Genomic DNA, 18,173 nt, shown 5'->3' on the forward strand with positions numbered 1-18,173 from the left:
GAGCTCCTGTAATTCAATAGGCCAGTTATTTTTTACTACATTAAACTACTGTACTGTACTGATGTTTACAAATTTGTGAATTCAATACTGGGCAATAATACAGGCTGGTAGTAGTCAGTGACAATGCAAGATAAGTAATGTAAAGTATTTACATAAGTATGCTGGGTTCACATATATCAGTTGCGTCAGGTCAGTGGGTTTAGCCTGAGCCAGACACAACTGATGAAATGCCTTCACTTTGTGCACCGGTCCGGCGTCTGTAGCCATTCTACAACCAGATAGGAATATGCTGCATGCAACGTTTTTCTGTCTGGCGAAAGTAGACATCCAGCAATAAAACAAATGCAACCGATGCCGAAACTGCGCCCATAGGATAAAATTGGATCAGCTCCATCATCAGCTTCCCTCCGGCGTGGTACAGAAACGTTCCAGTACCACGCCGGAGGGAAACTACACAGGATCGCTGGATATATGGGAACGGTACTAACTCAGCTTATTTTGTAGATTAATTTTAATGTAAAATGGTGTTCAATGGTGGACAAGAAGTGACCGCTTTTTCTGAAACAAATCTGATTCGGATTGTGGGCCCTAATTACTTATCCATGCTTTAGTACTGGAAACAAATGGCCATACTACTGGCAGTAGTGTCTGCTAATAGGCAGCCAGCTGACTAAGAGATCAAACAGACTCTTTTTGTTTCTCTTTTTTTAAATGTATTATATATACATACTTTTCACATTGTATTGGTTTGAAAGTATTGTCCCTTATCAGATGGTCTTAGTATTTCTGTTTTATTTTTTGGCTTCTGTGTAATGTACCGTGTTTGTCAAATATATATATACATATATGTTCTTTCTTTAAATATTTTAATTTGAAAAACCAATGCGAAATACTGTATCTTTTAAGTGCCTGAGAAACCAAAGATAGCTGCACCTGATGAGAAATTACCAACTCCTGCTGCAAAGAAAGAAGTGGCGCCTCCTAGTGCAGGTACATCATCACAACTTTATTCATTTTACTGGAAATTGTGTTCTGTGTCCTGTAGCATTGCTTCTTATTAGAGTAGGGCCTCCCTAAAACAACCATCGTACTGTATTTTTTAAGTGGCAGACGTGCATAAGCGAGTAGTTCCTGAGGAAAAGATTCCTGTGGCTGTGCCTAAGAAGGAGGAGATTCCAGCTCCTAAAGGTACATCCCTTACTTGCTTCATCTGATACTTTGTTAAAGCCTTTTTCTGTTCTAACATATCCCTAAAACTCCAATCCTGTCCTTAAAGTGGCAGAAATTCCCAAGAAAGTTGTTCCTGAGGAAAAAATATTTCCTAAAAAGGAAGTGCCTGCTCCCAAAGGTAGTAAATTGTTTATAGGTGGATAGTCTTACCTTTAAAATATGAATTACCTTTAAAATCTTAATTTTTATATCACTTCATCTTATCATATCTTTATGTTTATCATTGTATATCAATATCTATTGTATCATATCCACATTAGTATTGCCGTTATAAAAGTCTTGCTAAGTGTCATAATGGCAATTAGCAATACAATTTAATCTGCTTCCTAATATGATGTTAGGTAAACTTTAATATGTTTCAGTGTTCTTTAATGTAGAGTTTGTTGGTGTGTTTTGTGTAAAATTTGAGTGTTAAAAGGCTTGCATAGCCATTCTTATGAATGCATGTGGTGTTTTTAAAGTACCTGAAGTGGCCAAAAAAGTGCAGGAGAAAATGCCAACTCCAGCAGCTAAAAAAGAAGAAGCACCACCAGCCAAAGGTACTTTTCCTGTTGGCAGCTTAAAGCATATAAATGTTCAATGTATTGGTCGTTTGGTGTACTTTGTACTTGTGTACCATGTCATGTGAGTTATTTAAACTGTGTAATTTTTACATATATGTTGAGTAAATGTAACAAATCTTAAAGAAATACATAAAAAAAAACTTGTATTTTAAAAGTAATAGAAAGTGTAGAGCAGAGGTTCCAGAGACATTTTAATACATTTTTTTTGCATTCCTACTTTATCCTCATATGAATGTATAAAAAGACAAAAATATCTATTTCTTTGATAGACAGCCTTTAAGTATTAAAGACAGGGACACATTTGATAAACCACTACATTTTAATATAGTAAAGAAACCACTTTATACGATACACATAGTTGAGTAATTGAGAACCAAATGGTTTAAGCAAATCATTGTTTTTAAAGTACCAGAACTAAAGAAGAGGCCTGTTCCAGTAGAGAAAGTGCCAGTTCCAAGTCCTAAAAAAGAAGAGGTTACACCTGCCAAAGGTATACCTCTAAATATAGATTTTTACTTATGGATTTTCTTCTTCAGTACATATTTGTGTGTTTAATGTTGAGTTTGTCAATGTAGTATATGTGCCTGTTTCCCCCAAATCTTAACATATCTAAAACATTTTTAAAGTGCCTGAGCCACCTAAACGTTTTATTCAAGAAGAGAAGGCACCAGAGCCCACACCTAAAAAAGAGGAGGCTCATCCAGTTAAAGGTATACATTGTACTTTTAAAAGTACGATTCTATAATCTCTTATGTAAATATATGTTGCGTCTTAAGTTGCGTTTATATAGGATTTAGATGTAGTCTTTTTCTTCATAAAATCTCTTTGTTGTGTTCCTTTTTGTCCTTATTTGTTGTTATCATTGTAGTTTGTTCTTCTTACTGTACTTCCTTTTTTTTTTGTTCTATATAAGATTTAGATGTGGTCTTTTTCTTCATAAAATCTTTTTGCTGTGTTTCTTTTTGTCCTTATTTGTTATCATTGTAGTTTGTTCTTCTTACTGTACTTCCTTTTTTTTGTTCTATATAAGATTTAGATGTGGTCTTTTTCTTCATAAAATCTTGTTGTTGTGTTCTTCTTACTGTACTTCCTTTTGGTTTGTTTTTATGTTCTTAAAATAAATGTGATATTCTTTAAAGTGCCTGAAGCACCAAGGAAGATTATTCCTGAAGAAAAAGTGACAAAGGTCATTCCAGAAGCACCACCTGCCAAAGGTATATAAAATGCTGATGCCTTCAATTATGCATTCCTTATATATCGATTTATTTTTAAATATTGCCATATTTCATCTGGGATGTAATAACCAAAATACAAAGATTGTTTGGTTTTGAACAATGGATGGCAAATGTATCCTAATAAAGGGTGGAGTAATGTTGGATGTAAATTAGAATAAATCATGCCCTTGAAAAGGAAATTACTCTAGCAAAAATAAATCCCAGATTAAATAAGAATTTCATATGTAAATATTTTGTATTGTGTTTTAACATAAATATAATACAAATCTTCAATATTTGAGTGTTTAATGCAGGAGTGGTACATTATAGGTGACCAGAATTCAGTTATTTAAAATAATGATTGGGCTTGAAAAAAAGGAATATGGACTTTAGTAAGTGATAACTTTATCTTTAAAGTGTCTGAAGTCTGGAAGACTGCTTCACCAGAGGCAGAAGAGCTTATTGAATTACCTAAAAAGGCAGTTGCCCCAATAGCTAAAGGTATTCATGAAAAGTCATCTTTAGAATCAATGTTACTAACATCTTCAAACATTTTGGTTTGTCTTTTTAACTGTTGTCAGTCTTTCAAAAATACATATAGTTTATTTGAGCAATTGCACTATGTAACCCCCCCCCCCCACGCACACACACATATTAATACACAGATACTTAAGTCGAATAAAAAGACACATGTCCATCAAGTTTAACTTTCCCCCACCTAGCTGTTTGACCCCGAGGAAGGCAAAAATATAAGATTAAGGAAAAATTGTGAGCCTTATTTACAATCTATCTATAACTTTTAAACACATTTTAGGATGGACAATGTTATATTTCATACCTAATTGACAGCAGTACATAAATTTGATCTGATCTAGTTTTAAATTGAAAAAACAAAGGGAGAGATTTATTAAAACTGGCGGTTCATACGCCAGTCTTAATATAAAGATCGCTAAAGTAAGAAATGTCATGCCTGGCACGCATCTCTGGCTATCTGTGTGCCAAAAAGTAAAATCTACTCCAGCTGAAGTAGATTTAGCTATAATTTATGCAATTTACTGGTGTAAATATAGTAAATGTGACCAGCCGCAAGTGACCTTCACCCCTTCTGCTAAGCTCCACCCACTTTTAGAAAAGTGCCATGAGTTATGGAAACGGTACAAAAGTCACACATTTTACCACAAATTATGACTTTGTGCTGTTTCGCAACTTACCAAGTTACTAAATTCCCCCCATAATTTGTAAGTTTCTCTGTAAGAGGGAAATTTATGAATATGTTCACCAGGCCAAAACACAAATAGTACATACATGACAACCTTTTATTTTCAAATTTTTCATCTCAAGTCCCTTATTGTTTAATGTTAGCTATTATTCCCATGGTAAATATATTTAGCTATGTTAGTAAAATACCCAATATTTTTAGTGCCAGGACCACCAAAGATTGCATTTCCTGAAGAAAAGGTGCCAATAGTACACAAGAAGCCTAAGCCTATTGAAGGTACACATGGTTTATACATGTTGTGTCCTATTTTGTGCTGTCTTCTGTTAAAAAAAAAAAAAACTCAACTCTTACTAATATCTTCAAGTGCCTACAACAGAACCAAAGGAAGAAGTGACCCTTAAGCCCTTTAGAAAAGAAGTACCACAGGCCAAAGGTACAACATGTGTACTATACAAATGTAGTTCTGTAGTCCTATATTGTTTCCTGTTTAAGATGAGGTTACTAAAGTTTTTATATTTACTTTCAAGTACCAGAGGCTCCCCCTAAAGTCATCATAGAGCAGAAAATAGCTATTCCTATCTCTAGGAAAGACATCCCAACTGCCCCTTCTCCACCTCCTAAAGGTATTGATTATTTTCATAAGTCTTTACTGAAATGGCATGAAAGTCACTATGTGTGGCTCCTAATATATAATACATTAAATTTTTGCCATTTGCCTGTAGAATATGATATTTACTAGTTAATTAAGTTTCCAATACAGAGTCATATATGTGATAGGTTAGTAAATCAGCCATCATCCATTTTTCTTTTTAAAGCCCCTGAATTACCAAAGAAAATAATACCAAAAATTCAAGAGACAGCACCTACACCCAGAAAAGATAGTACCCCACCATTTAAAGGTACAACACGTTAAACCTTAAGACAATCTTATTATCTATTAATATAAGGCAGCGTACAAGTAAGTGAAGATATATTATCCACATTCTTTTAAAGTGGCTGAGGTTCCAGAAGAACTGTTGGAAGAAAAAATGTCAGTCTTGGTACATAGAAAGGAAGTAACTACTACTTTTGAAGGTAGCTATTGGTTGTAGATTAGTCCCCATTATAACTTTGTTTTGTCACATGTTTTGTTCCCATTAATAATATCCTTTTTGTTGTGAGCAACCCACTGTATGTGTGTTTGTGTTAGTATGTGGTACAAAATTCTTAAGAGCAACTAATATCTTTTAAGTGACTGAAGAGGTGACACCAGTTATTGAAGAAATTGAAATTATTCCTCCTACTCTGGATAGGAAGCCTGTTCCACCTAAGAAAGGTATTCTATATGTCTCTTTCTTCTATATGTATATCTTTTTTTGTCATAAATGTCAGTGATGTTTGTTAAGTCAACTGTTGCTAAAATTCTACTAATATCTTTAAAGTACCTAAGATTCCTCAAGAGGGTCCTCAACAGAAAAAAGTGCTTCATACACCTTCTAAAAAAGAAGCTATCCCCCCTGCAAGAGGTACACCATAGTATGGTTATAGTCCACCATTTATGCCCATGTCTTTCATTGTATGGGTATTGTCATGTTGGCTTTCTTTGTGTTTGTTCGCTTTCTAATGTCTTACTAATATCTTAATTCCTCAAGAACCAACCCAAAAGGAAAAAGTGCATCACATTTCTCCCAAAAAAGATGTTGAACAAGGTATATGAAGCCTTATTTATGGACAACCATACATTTATTAGAAACATACCATGTTTATGTGTATAATATAGATATATTACGTTTTGTTAAGTGCTTTTTGTAACTTCTTACTAATATCTTTAAAGTTCCTGATATTATCCAAGAACATCTCCAAGAAGAGAAGATGTCTTATTCACTCCCCCAAAAACTTACTTCTCTTTCACAAGGTATATATAGCTAATTAGATAGTTAACTTTTTATATATGAGAGTTTTTATATTAAGAAAAGTATTTTTCTAGTTTTGACCTTATATTAATTTCTTTACCTTTAAAAATTATTTAGGAGAGAAAATTGAGGTTACAAGCCCCCATAGAAAGACAGTTACCCCTGTTGAAGGTATAAAAATAAAACTTTTAGGCTGCCTGTATTTTTATGTAAACTTAAAAAGGAGCTACTTTCTTTGATAGCATAAACTCAAATCTTATTATAGTTCACATTTTATACTAAATTAATTTCTGAATACAATATATCTCTTTTAAAGAATTTATAAAACCTCCCCATTCTGCTGATGAAGAAACGCCTCCTCTTTTAATGCCTGCTAAAGTAGCTCCTTCCTCTAAAGGTATATTGTTTGCCAGTGCCTAGAATTGTAGAAATTAGTTATGCTATTTTAACTAAAACTATACTAATATCTTTTTAAATGACAGATGTTTCAAGTAAGAGAGAAGAAAAAATTACAAAAGTTATCACTAAAGAAGTAGTTCATGATGTTGAAGGTAGAATTTTTTTTCTAAATTAGAGAGTCTTTGTTAGTAATATTGAAAGCTGATGCTAACTGTTAAGTTATTACTAATATCTTTAAAGTACCTGAGGCTCCTAAGAAATTGGCCCTAGAGGAAAAAGTACTAAAGGCTAAGAAAGAAACAAAGCCAGCTATTAAAGGTATATTTACAAAATGCATAATACATGAATAGTAGATGGGAGAGTAAGTCTTTACTTTTAGTGTGTAAAGCATCACTAAAAAACACTAATCTTTCAATAACAGAGGTCTTCAAAAAGACAGAAGACGAGCCGCTAGAAATTGTGTCGAAGAAAGAATTAGTTCGCCATGTCAAAGGTAGATAACATTAATGCCACAATATCTACGGTATATTGCATGGCTGAGAGAACTTGCTAACTCTTGGACTTATACTAATATCTTTTAAGTTCCTGAGATGCCTGTGCATTTGGCTCAAGAGAAAGTTATCACAAAGCCTAAAAAGGAAGAGAAGCCAAGACCTGAAGGTATATTAGCTGAAACAGCACTGCTCCACCTAAATTTATTTTTAAGTAATGAGACAGTAAGAGATAAAGAAAAGCTTCATTGATCTTATTCTCCCTTTCAGTGGTAATTGTGCCTAGAGCTTAAAATAAGAATAATTTGACACTGTTCCATTGAAAACACTATGGTTGTTAGACAAATTATGGTTGTTTTACAGTTTATCCCTAGCAACTGGATTGTCAGACATGACTCAGATTTTTAACTCAAAGCTGACAGTAACAGTTTAGTGGCTGACATGCCATTTAATTCACCATCTCAACCTGATGCAACAATCAGAAGTTTCTAAAAATAAATTTAGACAGAGAACATCTTTAAATTAGCAATTTGAAATTATCTCAGAATCTAATATAAACAATTGACTGAAATAAAACTAATATCTTTTAAGCGTCTGTGGAAGCTGCTGAGAAGCATGTCTTTCCAGGAGAAATATCTATAAAAGATTACAGAAGAAAAATAATCCCATATCAGAAAGGTACGTTTATGGATAAATATAGCAGTAAAAATAACAATTGAATTCAAATATATAGTACTTAAACTAGTTATTAGGACATAGTATATCTGCGAGGACTTTGCAAGTCTTTGTCAAAGATAATGATAATAGTAAATAATTATAGTGACTAAACTAAATTAATGTTTTTCAAAGAACCTGAGAGGTCAGAGGAAGAAGAAATTCCTGTTTATGTCCTTGAAAAAGAATACATTTACATGGCTGGTATGTCTACCGTAAAGCATAAAATAGAATTATTTAACAATAAATATTTAAACATAAAAAAATCAATAATGTATATATTTTAAAGAACCAGAGAAGCCAAACGCACTTCTGATAGAAGAGGAAGATCTAATAATTACTGAACAGAAAATAGCCTCTCCTGTAGAAGGTAAACAGCATTATAATTTGTAACACCTTACCTTTAGACTTGATTTTATGTGTGTCAAATTACAGTTAGAATTTTATTAAGCTAGTTACTAATATCTTTAAAGAACCGAAACATCTAAGAACACCTCCTGAAGAAAATGTTTGGATTAAAGATGAAGCTGTGCTTACTATAGAAGGTATACCGTTAGTTTAATTTTACTCATCTATTTTATACAAAACTCTCAACAAATTCTCTTTCAAGTATTAATATTAAACTAATATCTTCATGATTAGAAAAGCTACCAAAGAAATCAACAGCCAAAGAAAAAATGCAAGTTTCCAGAAAAGAAATGTCTTCTCGTGTAGAAGGTATATCATCATACAGCAAACATGAACTAATTCAGTTTATACGTTATTCATATTATTAGGACATACTAACATCAAACTATCTTTAAAATAGAAAGGGTCTCGGAAAAAGTAACCCCTGGAGAGAAACACCAAATTGCTGTTTTCAAAAGGGAAAGAGAAATTACCTCTTATGAAGAAGGTATATAATATATATTTCTTTATTCATTATCATAAATGTATAGTATTTATTATACTATATACATTTTAGGGAATACAAATTACTTTTTTTTTTCACTATATACATTCACAAATATAATTTAAATATAATATGCATAATCACCCAAGGTAAAATATACACCATTGCCCAAAGTAAAAGATGGGATCGGATTGCTCTGGGCACCATCTTCACTAATTTTCTATTTCTTATGACACCCATTGGTTCAGTTACAGCAGAAGCTGCTAAATCTAAAATACACATTTTAAATTTAGAACTTAAAAAAAATCATGTTAAGAGAAATTGAAAGACTTTATATTGAGAAATACCACATTTTCCAAGTATATAGTATATATAAACAATTATAAAATTTAATTTCAAACACTTAGTTATCAAAAATGCATGCTCAATTTATAAACTATGCTAATATATAGTGGTATTTTGTCAGCGATAATTCTTGTGAATCCATAAAACACTAGTAAAACCACATTTTAACATATGTAATTTTTAGATATTCAAAAATCTCAGATACCAGAAGGGAAACCACACATTGGTGTATCTAAGCAAGAAATTACCTCTCAAGTAGAAGGTATATCTTAATGTCTTGAATGCTCTTTTCATCCATGAAGTTATTAAAACATCAAACATTACTAATTTCACTGTCAAATACTTCTAAAAATAATTATTATTAAAATACTAGATGCCCCAAAAAGAGTAACTTCCAAAGAAGCTTCGAAATCTCCTTTAACTAAGAATGGAGTTGTTTCCAGCAAAGATGGTATATAGTCAACACTTTTTTATTTTCATTTACACCATACATTCATTAGAATAAATCATACATTTGTAAATCAAGTAATAATGAATTTTTCTTTTATTGCATTTTCCAAAACCCAATGAATAAAATCCACAATCTAATTAATTAAGCAGTAATTATCTTATGATAGTATAATAAAATGGTAAACTAGTAATATTATACTAATAAAGATGACATTTAGAATTACTGCTACCAGAGAGGCAAAATTCACTAGAATTTATTAAACATAGAAACCCATATTCCATTTTAACATAACCAGTCTTCCCATTTCATCAAAAAGTTGGCCTTTATAAAAAATGGTACTGTTTATCATAACACATGCCTTCCGCTACGACCAATAAATTATGAACGCAATAATATTAACTAAAAAACAAAGCAATAATTGTTAGCTAATATCTTATTTGATAGATGTCACAGAGAAGCATGTCTCTGAAGAAAAGCCAAAAATTACTGTAACTAAGAGAGAAGATACTTTCCGAGTGGAAGGTAAAACAATATTTTTCTTACTGTAATCATATCAATCACCAAAATATATTCTATAGTCAAATACTAATTATATTTTAATATATTCAAATTAGTTGAGACCCAGGAGATACTGATTCCTCAGGAGATGCCACAAATGACTAAGCCTAAAAAAATTGTCCATCATACGGCAGGTACTGTATTTCATAACACATACTTTCTACTACAACCATCAACTCATCTACTCCAAAATATTCACTCAAAAGCAAAATACAAATTTTTAGCTAATATCTTATTTGATAGATGTCACAAAGAGGCATATCTCTGAAGAAAAGCCATCAATTACTGTAACTAACAGAGAAGACACTTCCCAAGTGGAAGGTAACACACAATATTATTCTTAATTTAATTATATAAATCACCAAACTATATTCTATAGTAAAATAATAATTATATTTTAATATATTTAAATTAGATGAGACCCAGGAGATACTGATTCCTCAGGAGATGCCACAAATGACTAAGCCTAAAAAAATTGTCCATCATACGGCAGGTACTGTATTTCAGAACACATACTTTCTACTACAACCATCAACTCATCTACTGCAAAATATTCACTCAAAAGCAAAATACAAATTTTTAGCTAATATCTTATTTGATAGATGTCACAAAGAGGCATATCTCTGAAGAAAAGCCAACAATTACTGTAACTAAGAGAGAAGACACTTCCCAAGTGGAAGGTAACACACAATATTATTCTTAATTTAATTATATAAATCACCAAACTATATTCTATAGTAAAATAATAATTATATTTTAATATATTTAAATTAGATGAGACCCAGGAGATACTGATTCCTCAGGAGATGCCACAAATGACTAAGCCTAAAAAAATTGTCCATCATACGGCAGGTACTGTATTTCATAACACATACTTTCTACTACAACCATCAACTCATCTACTCCAAAATATTCACTCAAAAGCAAAATACAAATTTTTAGCTAATATCTTATTTGATAGATGTCACAAAGAGGCATATCTCTGAAGAAAAGCCATCAATTACTGTAACTAACAGAGAAGACACTTCCCAAGTGGAAGGTAACACACAATATTATTCTTAATTTAATTATATAAATCACCAAACTATATTCTATAGTAAAATAATAATTATATTTTAATATATTTAAATTAGATGAGACCCAGGAGATACTGATTCCTCAGGAGATGCCACAAATGACTAAGCCTAAAAAAATTGTCCATCATACGGCAGGTACTGTATTTCAGAACACATACTTTCTACTACAACCATCAACTCATCTACTGCAAAATATTCACTCAAAAGCAAAATACAAATTTTTAGCTAATATCTTATTTGATAGATGTCACAAAGAGGCATATCTCTGAAGAAAAGCCAACAATTACTGTAACTAAGAGAGAAGACACTTCCCAAGTGGAAGGTAACACACAATATTATTCTTAATTTAATTATATAAATCACCAAACTATATTCTATAGTAAAATCATAATTATATTTTAATATATTTAAATTAGATGAGACCCAGGAGATACTGATTCCTCAGGAGATGCCACAAATGACTAAGCCTAAAAAAATTGTCCATCATACGGAAGGTACTGTATATCATAACACATACTTTCTACTACAACCATCAACTCATCTACTCAAAAATATTCACTTGAAAGCAAAATACTAATTTTCAGCTAATATCTTATTTGATAGATGTCACAAAGAGGCATATCTCTGAAGAAAAGCCATCAATTACTGTAACTAAGAGAGAAGATACTTCCCAATTGGAAGGTAAAACACAATATTATTCTTTATGCAATTATATCAATCAGCAAACTATATTCTATAGTAAAGTAATAATTATATTTTTAAATATTTAAATGAGTTAAGACCCAGGAGATACTAATCCCTCAGGAGATCCCACAAATGATTAAAACTAAAAAAGTTCTACTTCATTAGGAAGGTACTGTATAACATAATATGCAGTATTTTTCGGACAATAAGACACACCTGACTATAAGACGCACCCAGGCTTTAGACTACAAAAAATAGGAAAAAATTTGTTCTGTTTCACCACAATCTGAGAGCCTTAACTTTTATATCTTGTCATCGTGAGGGCTAATTTTTTGCGGCATGAGCTGTAATTTTTATTGGCACAAACGATTTTTTGTATCACTTTTTAATTCATTCTTTTTAGTGCTAAGGTGATCAAAAAACAACAATTCTGGAGTTATAAATTATTTGGATTTACGCCGTTTACCGTGCGAGTCAAATAATGCTATATTGTAGTAGTTCGGACTTTTACGAATGCAACGATACCAATTTTTTTAATTTTTTACATTGCACATTGTTTTAACTTTTAATATTTTTTTCCACTCCTGAAAATCTATCTAACTTTTTTTGTTACGCATTTTATGAGTTCCCCTAGGGGACTTGAACCAGCGATCATTAGATCGCTGGTACAATACACTGCAATACATGGCAGTTAAAGAAGCAGCATAGCATAGCTGTTTCCGTAACTACTATTCAGTTCTATGGGAGTTACGGAAACAGCGTAGCTCAGCGAGTTACGCTGTTTCCGTAACTTGAACATGTATGCTATTTTCATAGCTACCAAGTTCTGGAAATAGCGTAGCTCATGGTGCTACGCTGTTAATGTAACTCCCATTCACTTCTATGGGAATTACGGAAACAGCATAGCTCAGCGAGTACTCGTCTGTTTCCGTAACTCTCGAGCACCTAACTAGGAAGTGGCCGGGAGACAGAGGAGCCGAGTAAGATAGAACAGGGTTTAGGGTGCCCCGTTCTAGAGATAGGTCTATCTATCTAACATTTATGACATATCCTGTGGGAAGACCCCTATAGATGCCTCAGTCGCAGCATTTAACTAGTTAAACTAGTTAGAGCAGCGCATCAGCTGTAAAACACAGCTGACACCTGCAGTGTATGGAGCCCGCTCTGCTCCAAACATCATCCTCTCCCCGCTCCACAATGTTCCGGCACATCATGGGTCGGGAAGGGGTTAAGTAAGAAGCGGTCAGGTGGCCCAGCGCTTCTGGGTCCCTTGACTGCCGACTATAAGACGCAGGGACTTTTTAGCAAGATTTATTCTTGCTAAAAACTGCGTCTTATAGTCCGAAAAATATGGTATACCTTCTACTACAACCATCAACTCATCAACTAAAACATATTTACTCAGAAGCAAAATAATGATTTGTTACATAATATCTTATTTGATAGATGTCACAGAGAGGTGTATCTCTGAAGAAAAGTTAAAAATTACTGTAACTAAGAGAGAAGATACTTCCCAAGTGGAAGGTAAAACACAATATGTTTCTTACTGTAAATTGAGAAATAAAAATTAATCAAAATTAGAATACAATTTTTTAGCTAATATCTAATTTAATAGATTTAATGAATGTCACAAAGACAAGCCAAATATTACTGTAACTAAGAGAGAAGATACTTCCCATGTGGAAGGTAAAATACAATACAGTATTTCTTATCAGTCATAAAAAGATATTCTACAGTAAAATAATAATGGTATTTAATTATACTTAAATTAGTTGTGACCCAAGAGAAAGCCATCTCTCAGAAGATGCCAGTAATGACTATACCCAAAAAAGAATTTGGCCTTCATAAGCAAGGTATTTTATATATATATCATAACACGTACTTTGGACATCTGCATGAAAAGTTGTTAATTGTAACTTTCTAAAACCCTGTCTTTCAATTCCTGCCTATTTTCAAGATCTGTTTCTTGCCAGTAAATGAAAATATCCTTGCTTATATCCTTAGGTGAAAATCTATATAGACCTAATATTTCTCACAGCTAAGGGGAGGATACTATGCATCCAATCTGGATAATCATCTGTGAGCTAAACAGCCTGCAGCCCAGGCTGATGCATTTACCTATGCTTATACAATTACCTATGTTGATACAACGTAACAAACTGTTAGGCAAGAAGAGAGATTTGTGCTGCTAATGTCTTAGCTCACAGAGGAGATACAATTGTATCCACCTCTCAAGTGTGAACAGGACTAGGTCTGTAACAGTTTTCAGCCTCTGGATATGAACAAGAATGTTTTCATTAATTGTCAACAAACAGAATGTGAATGGTGAGGAATTGAAAAACAAAGTATTAGTACAAGAATTAAAAAGTTGCATACTATATTTTCATTATACAATGATTAAGCTTTATTTAAATCAAATTTTTTTCAAGTCATGAACTCCAAAAATCGAATCCAAAAGCAAAATATAAAATTATTACTAATATCTTTAGTGACAGATGCACATAAACCTGCATTGAAGGTATTCTCATTTTTTAAGTAACCATTAGTCCATGAGTAATTATTACATTTTAGTTTACTAATACTAAACTCAATATCTTTAGAAGTAGATATTACTGTCTCCAGAAGACAAGCTGCAAATTGCTGAATATTTATATAGCAAAGATGTCAAGTCTCCTATTGGATGTAGACTATCAATCTCGATATCCTATTTTAATTAGCTAGTTACATGAGGAAATATACTAATACCAAATTAATATCTTTAAAGGGAATGTGTTGCCAGAAAAACATGTTTTTTTTTAAAAAATTAAACATTTAGTGTGTGGGTGATTAAACATTGTTCAAATTTTTTTATTTTTTTCGCGAGTCAGGAAATATTATAAATTTTTTCTAATTTATAATACTACCCATTTTTGGTCACTAGATGGAGCTAGTTCCCAAAATTGCAGCATTGCAACATTGGGTTAAAAGCCCTCGCTCTAGTGAGCTCTCAGCATCCCCCCCTCCTTTATCCTGGCTAGTGCCGGGATAAACGAGGGGTTTGAAAGGTTTAACCTCCTACACTGTGTGTCGCCATTTTTTGAGGTAACCCACAGTGTAGTAGGTTTACATACAGTAGTAAACACACACAAACACTAACATACATTGAAATCTCTTACCTGCTCCTGCCGCCGCGGCTCCCTCCGGCCCGTCCGCTCCGTTTGCTGCCGCTGTTCCATGTGCACAAGTCCGGAAGCCGCGACCGGAAGTAGTAATATTACTGTCCGGCCGCGACTTCCGGTCCACAGGAAAATGGCACCGGACGGCGCCAATTTCGAATAGGACTGTGTGGGAGCGGCGCATGCGCAGTTCCCACACAGACGCCGTACACGGCAGTCAATGGGACGGGAGCCGTTCGCAGTCCCTATGGGACTGTGGCTGCCGTATTCCATGTCTGTGTGTGTCGTTAATCGACACACACAGAAATGGAACAAAAAATGGCAGCCCCCATAGGGAAGAAAAAGTGTAAAAATAAGAAACAGTAAAACACAAACACACAAATGAATATAAACGTTTTTATTAAAGCACTAACATCTTTAACATATAAAAAAATTATTTGTGATGACACTGTTCCTTTAAAAAAAACACAGGGTCAAAGAGTCCTTCACCTGAAGAAAAGCCACAGATGACTGTGCAACAATTTAAAAAAGATGTTGATTTGCACACAAAAGGTATCATGATCTGTGATTTCAATTGAAGTCATTCATTTATTAATACTAAATTGCTATTAAATATTAAAAACAAACTAATATCTTCAAAGCTATAGATCTCCCAAAAAGACCATCACCGGAAAACAAGCCGAGCCTTACCAAGAAACAAATAACGTCCAAAGAAGAAGGTATATAAGATATTCATTTTTATCTTCTTATGACGAATTACTGTGCCAAGTACAAAAAAATTGGATAATCTTCATCTAATATCAAACTAACATCTTTTAAGCGTTTCAAAGTACGTTGACATTTGAAGACAAGCAAACCGTTTCTGAAGTTAGATCTAAGGAGAAAGGTATATTGATGTAGAATTTTTCCAATCATTGTTACATTTTAGTTATAACATCGGAAACCAAGCAAGAAGAAACACCCTTTGAAAACTCTCCCCCACAGAGAAAATAATACTAATGTATTTGACCAACGAGTGATTTAGTCTGTCTTATAATCTAATTTGTGTAGCAAATTGAGGAACCTTAGAAATAGTTTTTTGCTAAACTGAAGTTATTGTTTTTAAAACAGTGGAATTTTCAAAGCCACTAGCTCCAAAAGAAAAAGATCCTATTGCTAAGCCCAAAAATGAAATGAAACCACCTGTAGAATGTATATGATCTAATCACTGCATGTATATCTATAAAAGTATCCAGTTTATACTGGCAAAGTATTAATGCTAAACTAATATCTTTAAAGAAACTGTACTTACTACAAGTAAGAGAGCTGTTACAGAAGATAAAAAAGTTCTACCAATTCCCAAAAAAGGAGCTGCAGTTCCTGCTGCAGGTATAACTTCATACTTCGTGCTTAGATGTCTTCATGTGTGTAGTTAATATTTTATGTGTACTGAAGTAACGCTAATATCTTTACAACTAGTGGAAGTGGCTATAAAGCCTACTCCAGAGGAAAAGCCATTGTTTGAACCTAAAAAAGTGATTGTTCCACCATTGGAAGGTACATAAATGTCCATATTTTAGGTTTTGTCTTTTTTGCTACAGTATGTGTAAGTGTCTGCTGTCTGTTTAGGGGACGTAAACTCTTCTTATATTTGTCTTTGTTATTTCGTACTTTGAATTTAGTTGCTTACTTTTTATTTTTTACAATATTCATGTCTTATTAATATCTTTTAAGAACCTGGTGTGTTATCAAAGAAACTGATCATAGAAGATAAAAAACCTGTTACAGTTCCTAAAAAAGAAGTAGCACCTCCTGTAAAAGGTATATCACTTTTATGTGTTCCCCTATATTAACAGAATATTTTAATAATCTCCATCACATCCGTTTTGACAAATTGTCACATTTTATATTGTCATAAACTTTCAGTTGAAAAAAATGCCCTAGAAGCATTCCCTTAAGAGTTACTAGTTCTACCCCATTATTTAATGTCAACTTTATTAATATAATAAAGCGTAATGTTAACAGACACAAAAATAATATTTAAAAAAATATTCTTAAAGTGGCAGAATCAAAGCAGAAAAAAGTTGTTGAAGAGAAAACTTCTGTCCATATCTCTAAAAGAGCAGTTGTTCCTGATTCAGGTATATAACTTAAAATAGAATACATGTAAAACTATACAGTATTTATTGAATATGCCGCATATTCATAAACCAAAATATCTCTTAAAGTGCCAGCTGAACGTAAGATGCCTGTGCCAGAGGAGAAACCATACATTAAAGCCCTTCCTTTCATAGGTATTTAACTATACAATCCTTTTACTGTTTTACATTGAATTTCCCACTATTAAAAATAGAACCCTAATATGTATCACTGTAATATTTTTTAAGCGCCTGAGGTTTTACAAAAAACTATTACAACACCAGAGGAAATACCTGTATATCTATCTGATGAGGAAGAGGAAGAGGATTTTGATCTAGAAATTGAAGGTATAACTTAATATATCCATCATCAGTTTCCATCATTTCATCTATCAGAATATTCCATCACTTTTGCTTATTTTACAATGAAAATTATGAAGTAGATTGTCAGCCATGGGATAAAAGGCAGAATTTAACTTCTAAGGAATCGATTTAATCTAATATTTAATATAATTTGAAAATATACTCTCGCCATCTCTAACAATCTGCTCAGAGTGTCTGTCAAAAGAAGAACCCTCTGAGCGTCTTTCAAAATCTTTCATCTTTTGATTGTCTACATGTATCTTGTCTGTCTTATGTTTATCGATGTTTTGTTTGTCTTGTTAATTATCAGTCATGAATTCATAAAAATATCTTCTCTTAAATTAACAATTTGATTCAATTTGCACTCAGTTTAAATACTAAATCCTATTCTTTAAAGAGTATGAATCTGATGAGAGAACAATTGAGACACCCTCTCCCTTGATAAAAGAGGAGGCAGAGGAAATCAAAGGTATTAGGAATGTTTATAACTACAACTTATCACCATATCCATTCTTGTCCATCGTCACAGGAATGCAAATTTAGCATGGTGTTCCCATTTTTAAAAGAACTTCATATACTGTTTTTAACTTGTATGTTTGTTTTTGTGAATGTTCCATTTCATCCAGGCATTTCAATAATCTGGTCTAATCATTGGAGACATCATCCCATTTATTATTATTTTATTTTTCATGTCACTTCATTAAACAGCTGCTGTCATATCATCACATTAAGTTCCACATCTTTATTTAAATATGTTTATTTGGTCGATATAATGTACCATTCACAAAGCTAACGCTCTTATATTGCCTT

General features: G+C 32.8%; 1 protein-coding gene across 1 annotated transcript in view; it reads left to right on the forward strand.

Annotated features, from left to right (window-relative positions):
- LOC142726238 (titin-like) overlaps positions 1 to 18,173 on the forward strand; it is a gene marked incomplete at its 3' end in the record, with an annotated part of 141,867 nt that overhangs the window by 57,086 nt on the left and 66,608 nt on the right. Inside the window, exons 95-147 of the mRNA XM_075849004.1 lie at positions 907 to 990; positions 1,105 to 1,188; positions 1,277 to 1,348; positions 1,692 to 1,780; positions 1,959 to 1,981; positions 2,168 to 2,283; positions 2,420 to 2,503; positions 2,933 to 3,007; positions 3,425 to 3,508; positions 4,428 to 4,502; positions 4,591 to 4,659; positions 4,754 to 4,849; positions 5,042 to 5,125; positions 5,220 to 5,300; positions 5,458 to 5,541; positions 5,648 to 5,731; positions 5,858 to 5,914; positions 6,040 to 6,120; positions 6,236 to 6,289; positions 6,435 to 6,515; positions 6,601 to 6,669; positions 6,758 to 6,835; positions 6,939 to 7,010; positions 7,100 to 7,177; positions 7,600 to 7,686; positions 7,858 to 7,926; positions 8,012 to 8,092; positions 8,196 to 8,267; positions 8,365 to 8,439; positions 8,531 to 8,617; positions 9,144 to 9,221; positions 9,333 to 9,410; positions 9,855 to 9,932; positions 10,025 to 10,102; positions 10,212 to 10,289; positions 10,384 to 10,461; positions 10,571 to 10,648; positions 10,743 to 10,820; positions 10,930 to 11,007; positions 11,102 to 11,179; positions 11,289 to 11,366; positions 11,461 to 11,538; positions 11,648 to 11,725; positions 13,175 to 13,252; positions 13,364 to 13,414; positions 13,501 to 13,581; positions 15,355 to 15,435; positions 15,525 to 15,602; positions 15,704 to 15,769; positions 16,162 to 16,251; positions 16,342 to 16,419; positions 16,597 to 16,683; positions 17,250 to 17,348. Of these exons, the coding sequence (XP_075705119.1) occupies positions 907 to 990; positions 1,105 to 1,188; positions 1,277 to 1,348; positions 1,692 to 1,780; positions 1,959 to 1,981; positions 2,168 to 2,283; positions 2,420 to 2,503; positions 2,933 to 3,007; positions 3,425 to 3,508; positions 4,428 to 4,502; positions 4,591 to 4,659; positions 4,754 to 4,849; positions 5,042 to 5,125; positions 5,220 to 5,300; positions 5,458 to 5,541; positions 5,648 to 5,731; positions 5,858 to 5,914; positions 6,040 to 6,120; positions 6,236 to 6,289; positions 6,435 to 6,515; positions 6,601 to 6,669; positions 6,758 to 6,835; positions 6,939 to 7,010; positions 7,100 to 7,177; positions 7,600 to 7,686; positions 7,858 to 7,926; positions 8,012 to 8,092; positions 8,196 to 8,267; positions 8,365 to 8,439; positions 8,531 to 8,617; positions 9,144 to 9,221; positions 9,333 to 9,410; positions 9,855 to 9,932; positions 10,025 to 10,102; positions 10,212 to 10,289; positions 10,384 to 10,461; positions 10,571 to 10,648; positions 10,743 to 10,820; positions 10,930 to 11,007; positions 11,102 to 11,179; positions 11,289 to 11,366; positions 11,461 to 11,538; positions 11,648 to 11,725; positions 13,175 to 13,252; positions 13,364 to 13,414; positions 13,501 to 13,581; positions 15,355 to 15,435; positions 15,525 to 15,602; positions 15,704 to 15,769; positions 16,162 to 16,251; positions 16,342 to 16,419; positions 16,597 to 16,683; positions 17,250 to 17,348 (4,128 nt within the window). The remainder of the gene's footprint in view (positions 1 to 906; positions 991 to 1,104; positions 1,189 to 1,276; positions 1,349 to 1,691; positions 1,781 to 1,958; positions 1,982 to 2,167; positions 2,284 to 2,419; positions 2,504 to 2,932; positions 3,008 to 3,424; positions 3,509 to 4,427; positions 4,503 to 4,590; positions 4,660 to 4,753; positions 4,850 to 5,041; positions 5,126 to 5,219; positions 5,301 to 5,457; positions 5,542 to 5,647; positions 5,732 to 5,857; positions 5,915 to 6,039; positions 6,121 to 6,235; positions 6,290 to 6,434; positions 6,516 to 6,600; positions 6,670 to 6,757; positions 6,836 to 6,938; positions 7,011 to 7,099; positions 7,178 to 7,599; positions 7,687 to 7,857; positions 7,927 to 8,011; positions 8,093 to 8,195; positions 8,268 to 8,364; positions 8,440 to 8,530; positions 8,618 to 9,143; positions 9,222 to 9,332; positions 9,411 to 9,854; positions 9,933 to 10,024; positions 10,103 to 10,211; positions 10,290 to 10,383; positions 10,462 to 10,570; positions 10,649 to 10,742; positions 10,821 to 10,929; positions 11,008 to 11,101; positions 11,180 to 11,288; positions 11,367 to 11,460; positions 11,539 to 11,647; positions 11,726 to 13,174; positions 13,253 to 13,363; positions 13,415 to 13,500; positions 13,582 to 15,354; positions 15,436 to 15,524; positions 15,603 to 15,703; positions 15,770 to 16,161; positions 16,252 to 16,341; positions 16,420 to 16,596; positions 16,684 to 17,249; positions 17,349 to 18,173) is intronic.

Source organism: Rhinoderma darwinii, unplaced genomic scaffold, assembly GCF_050947455.1.
Source record: "Rhinoderma darwinii isolate aRhiDar2 unplaced genomic scaffold, aRhiDar2.hap1 Scaffold_617, whole genome shotgun sequence".
Classification (NCBI taxonomy): Eukaryota; Metazoa; Chordata; class Amphibia; order Anura; family Rhinodermatidae; genus Rhinoderma; species Rhinoderma darwinii.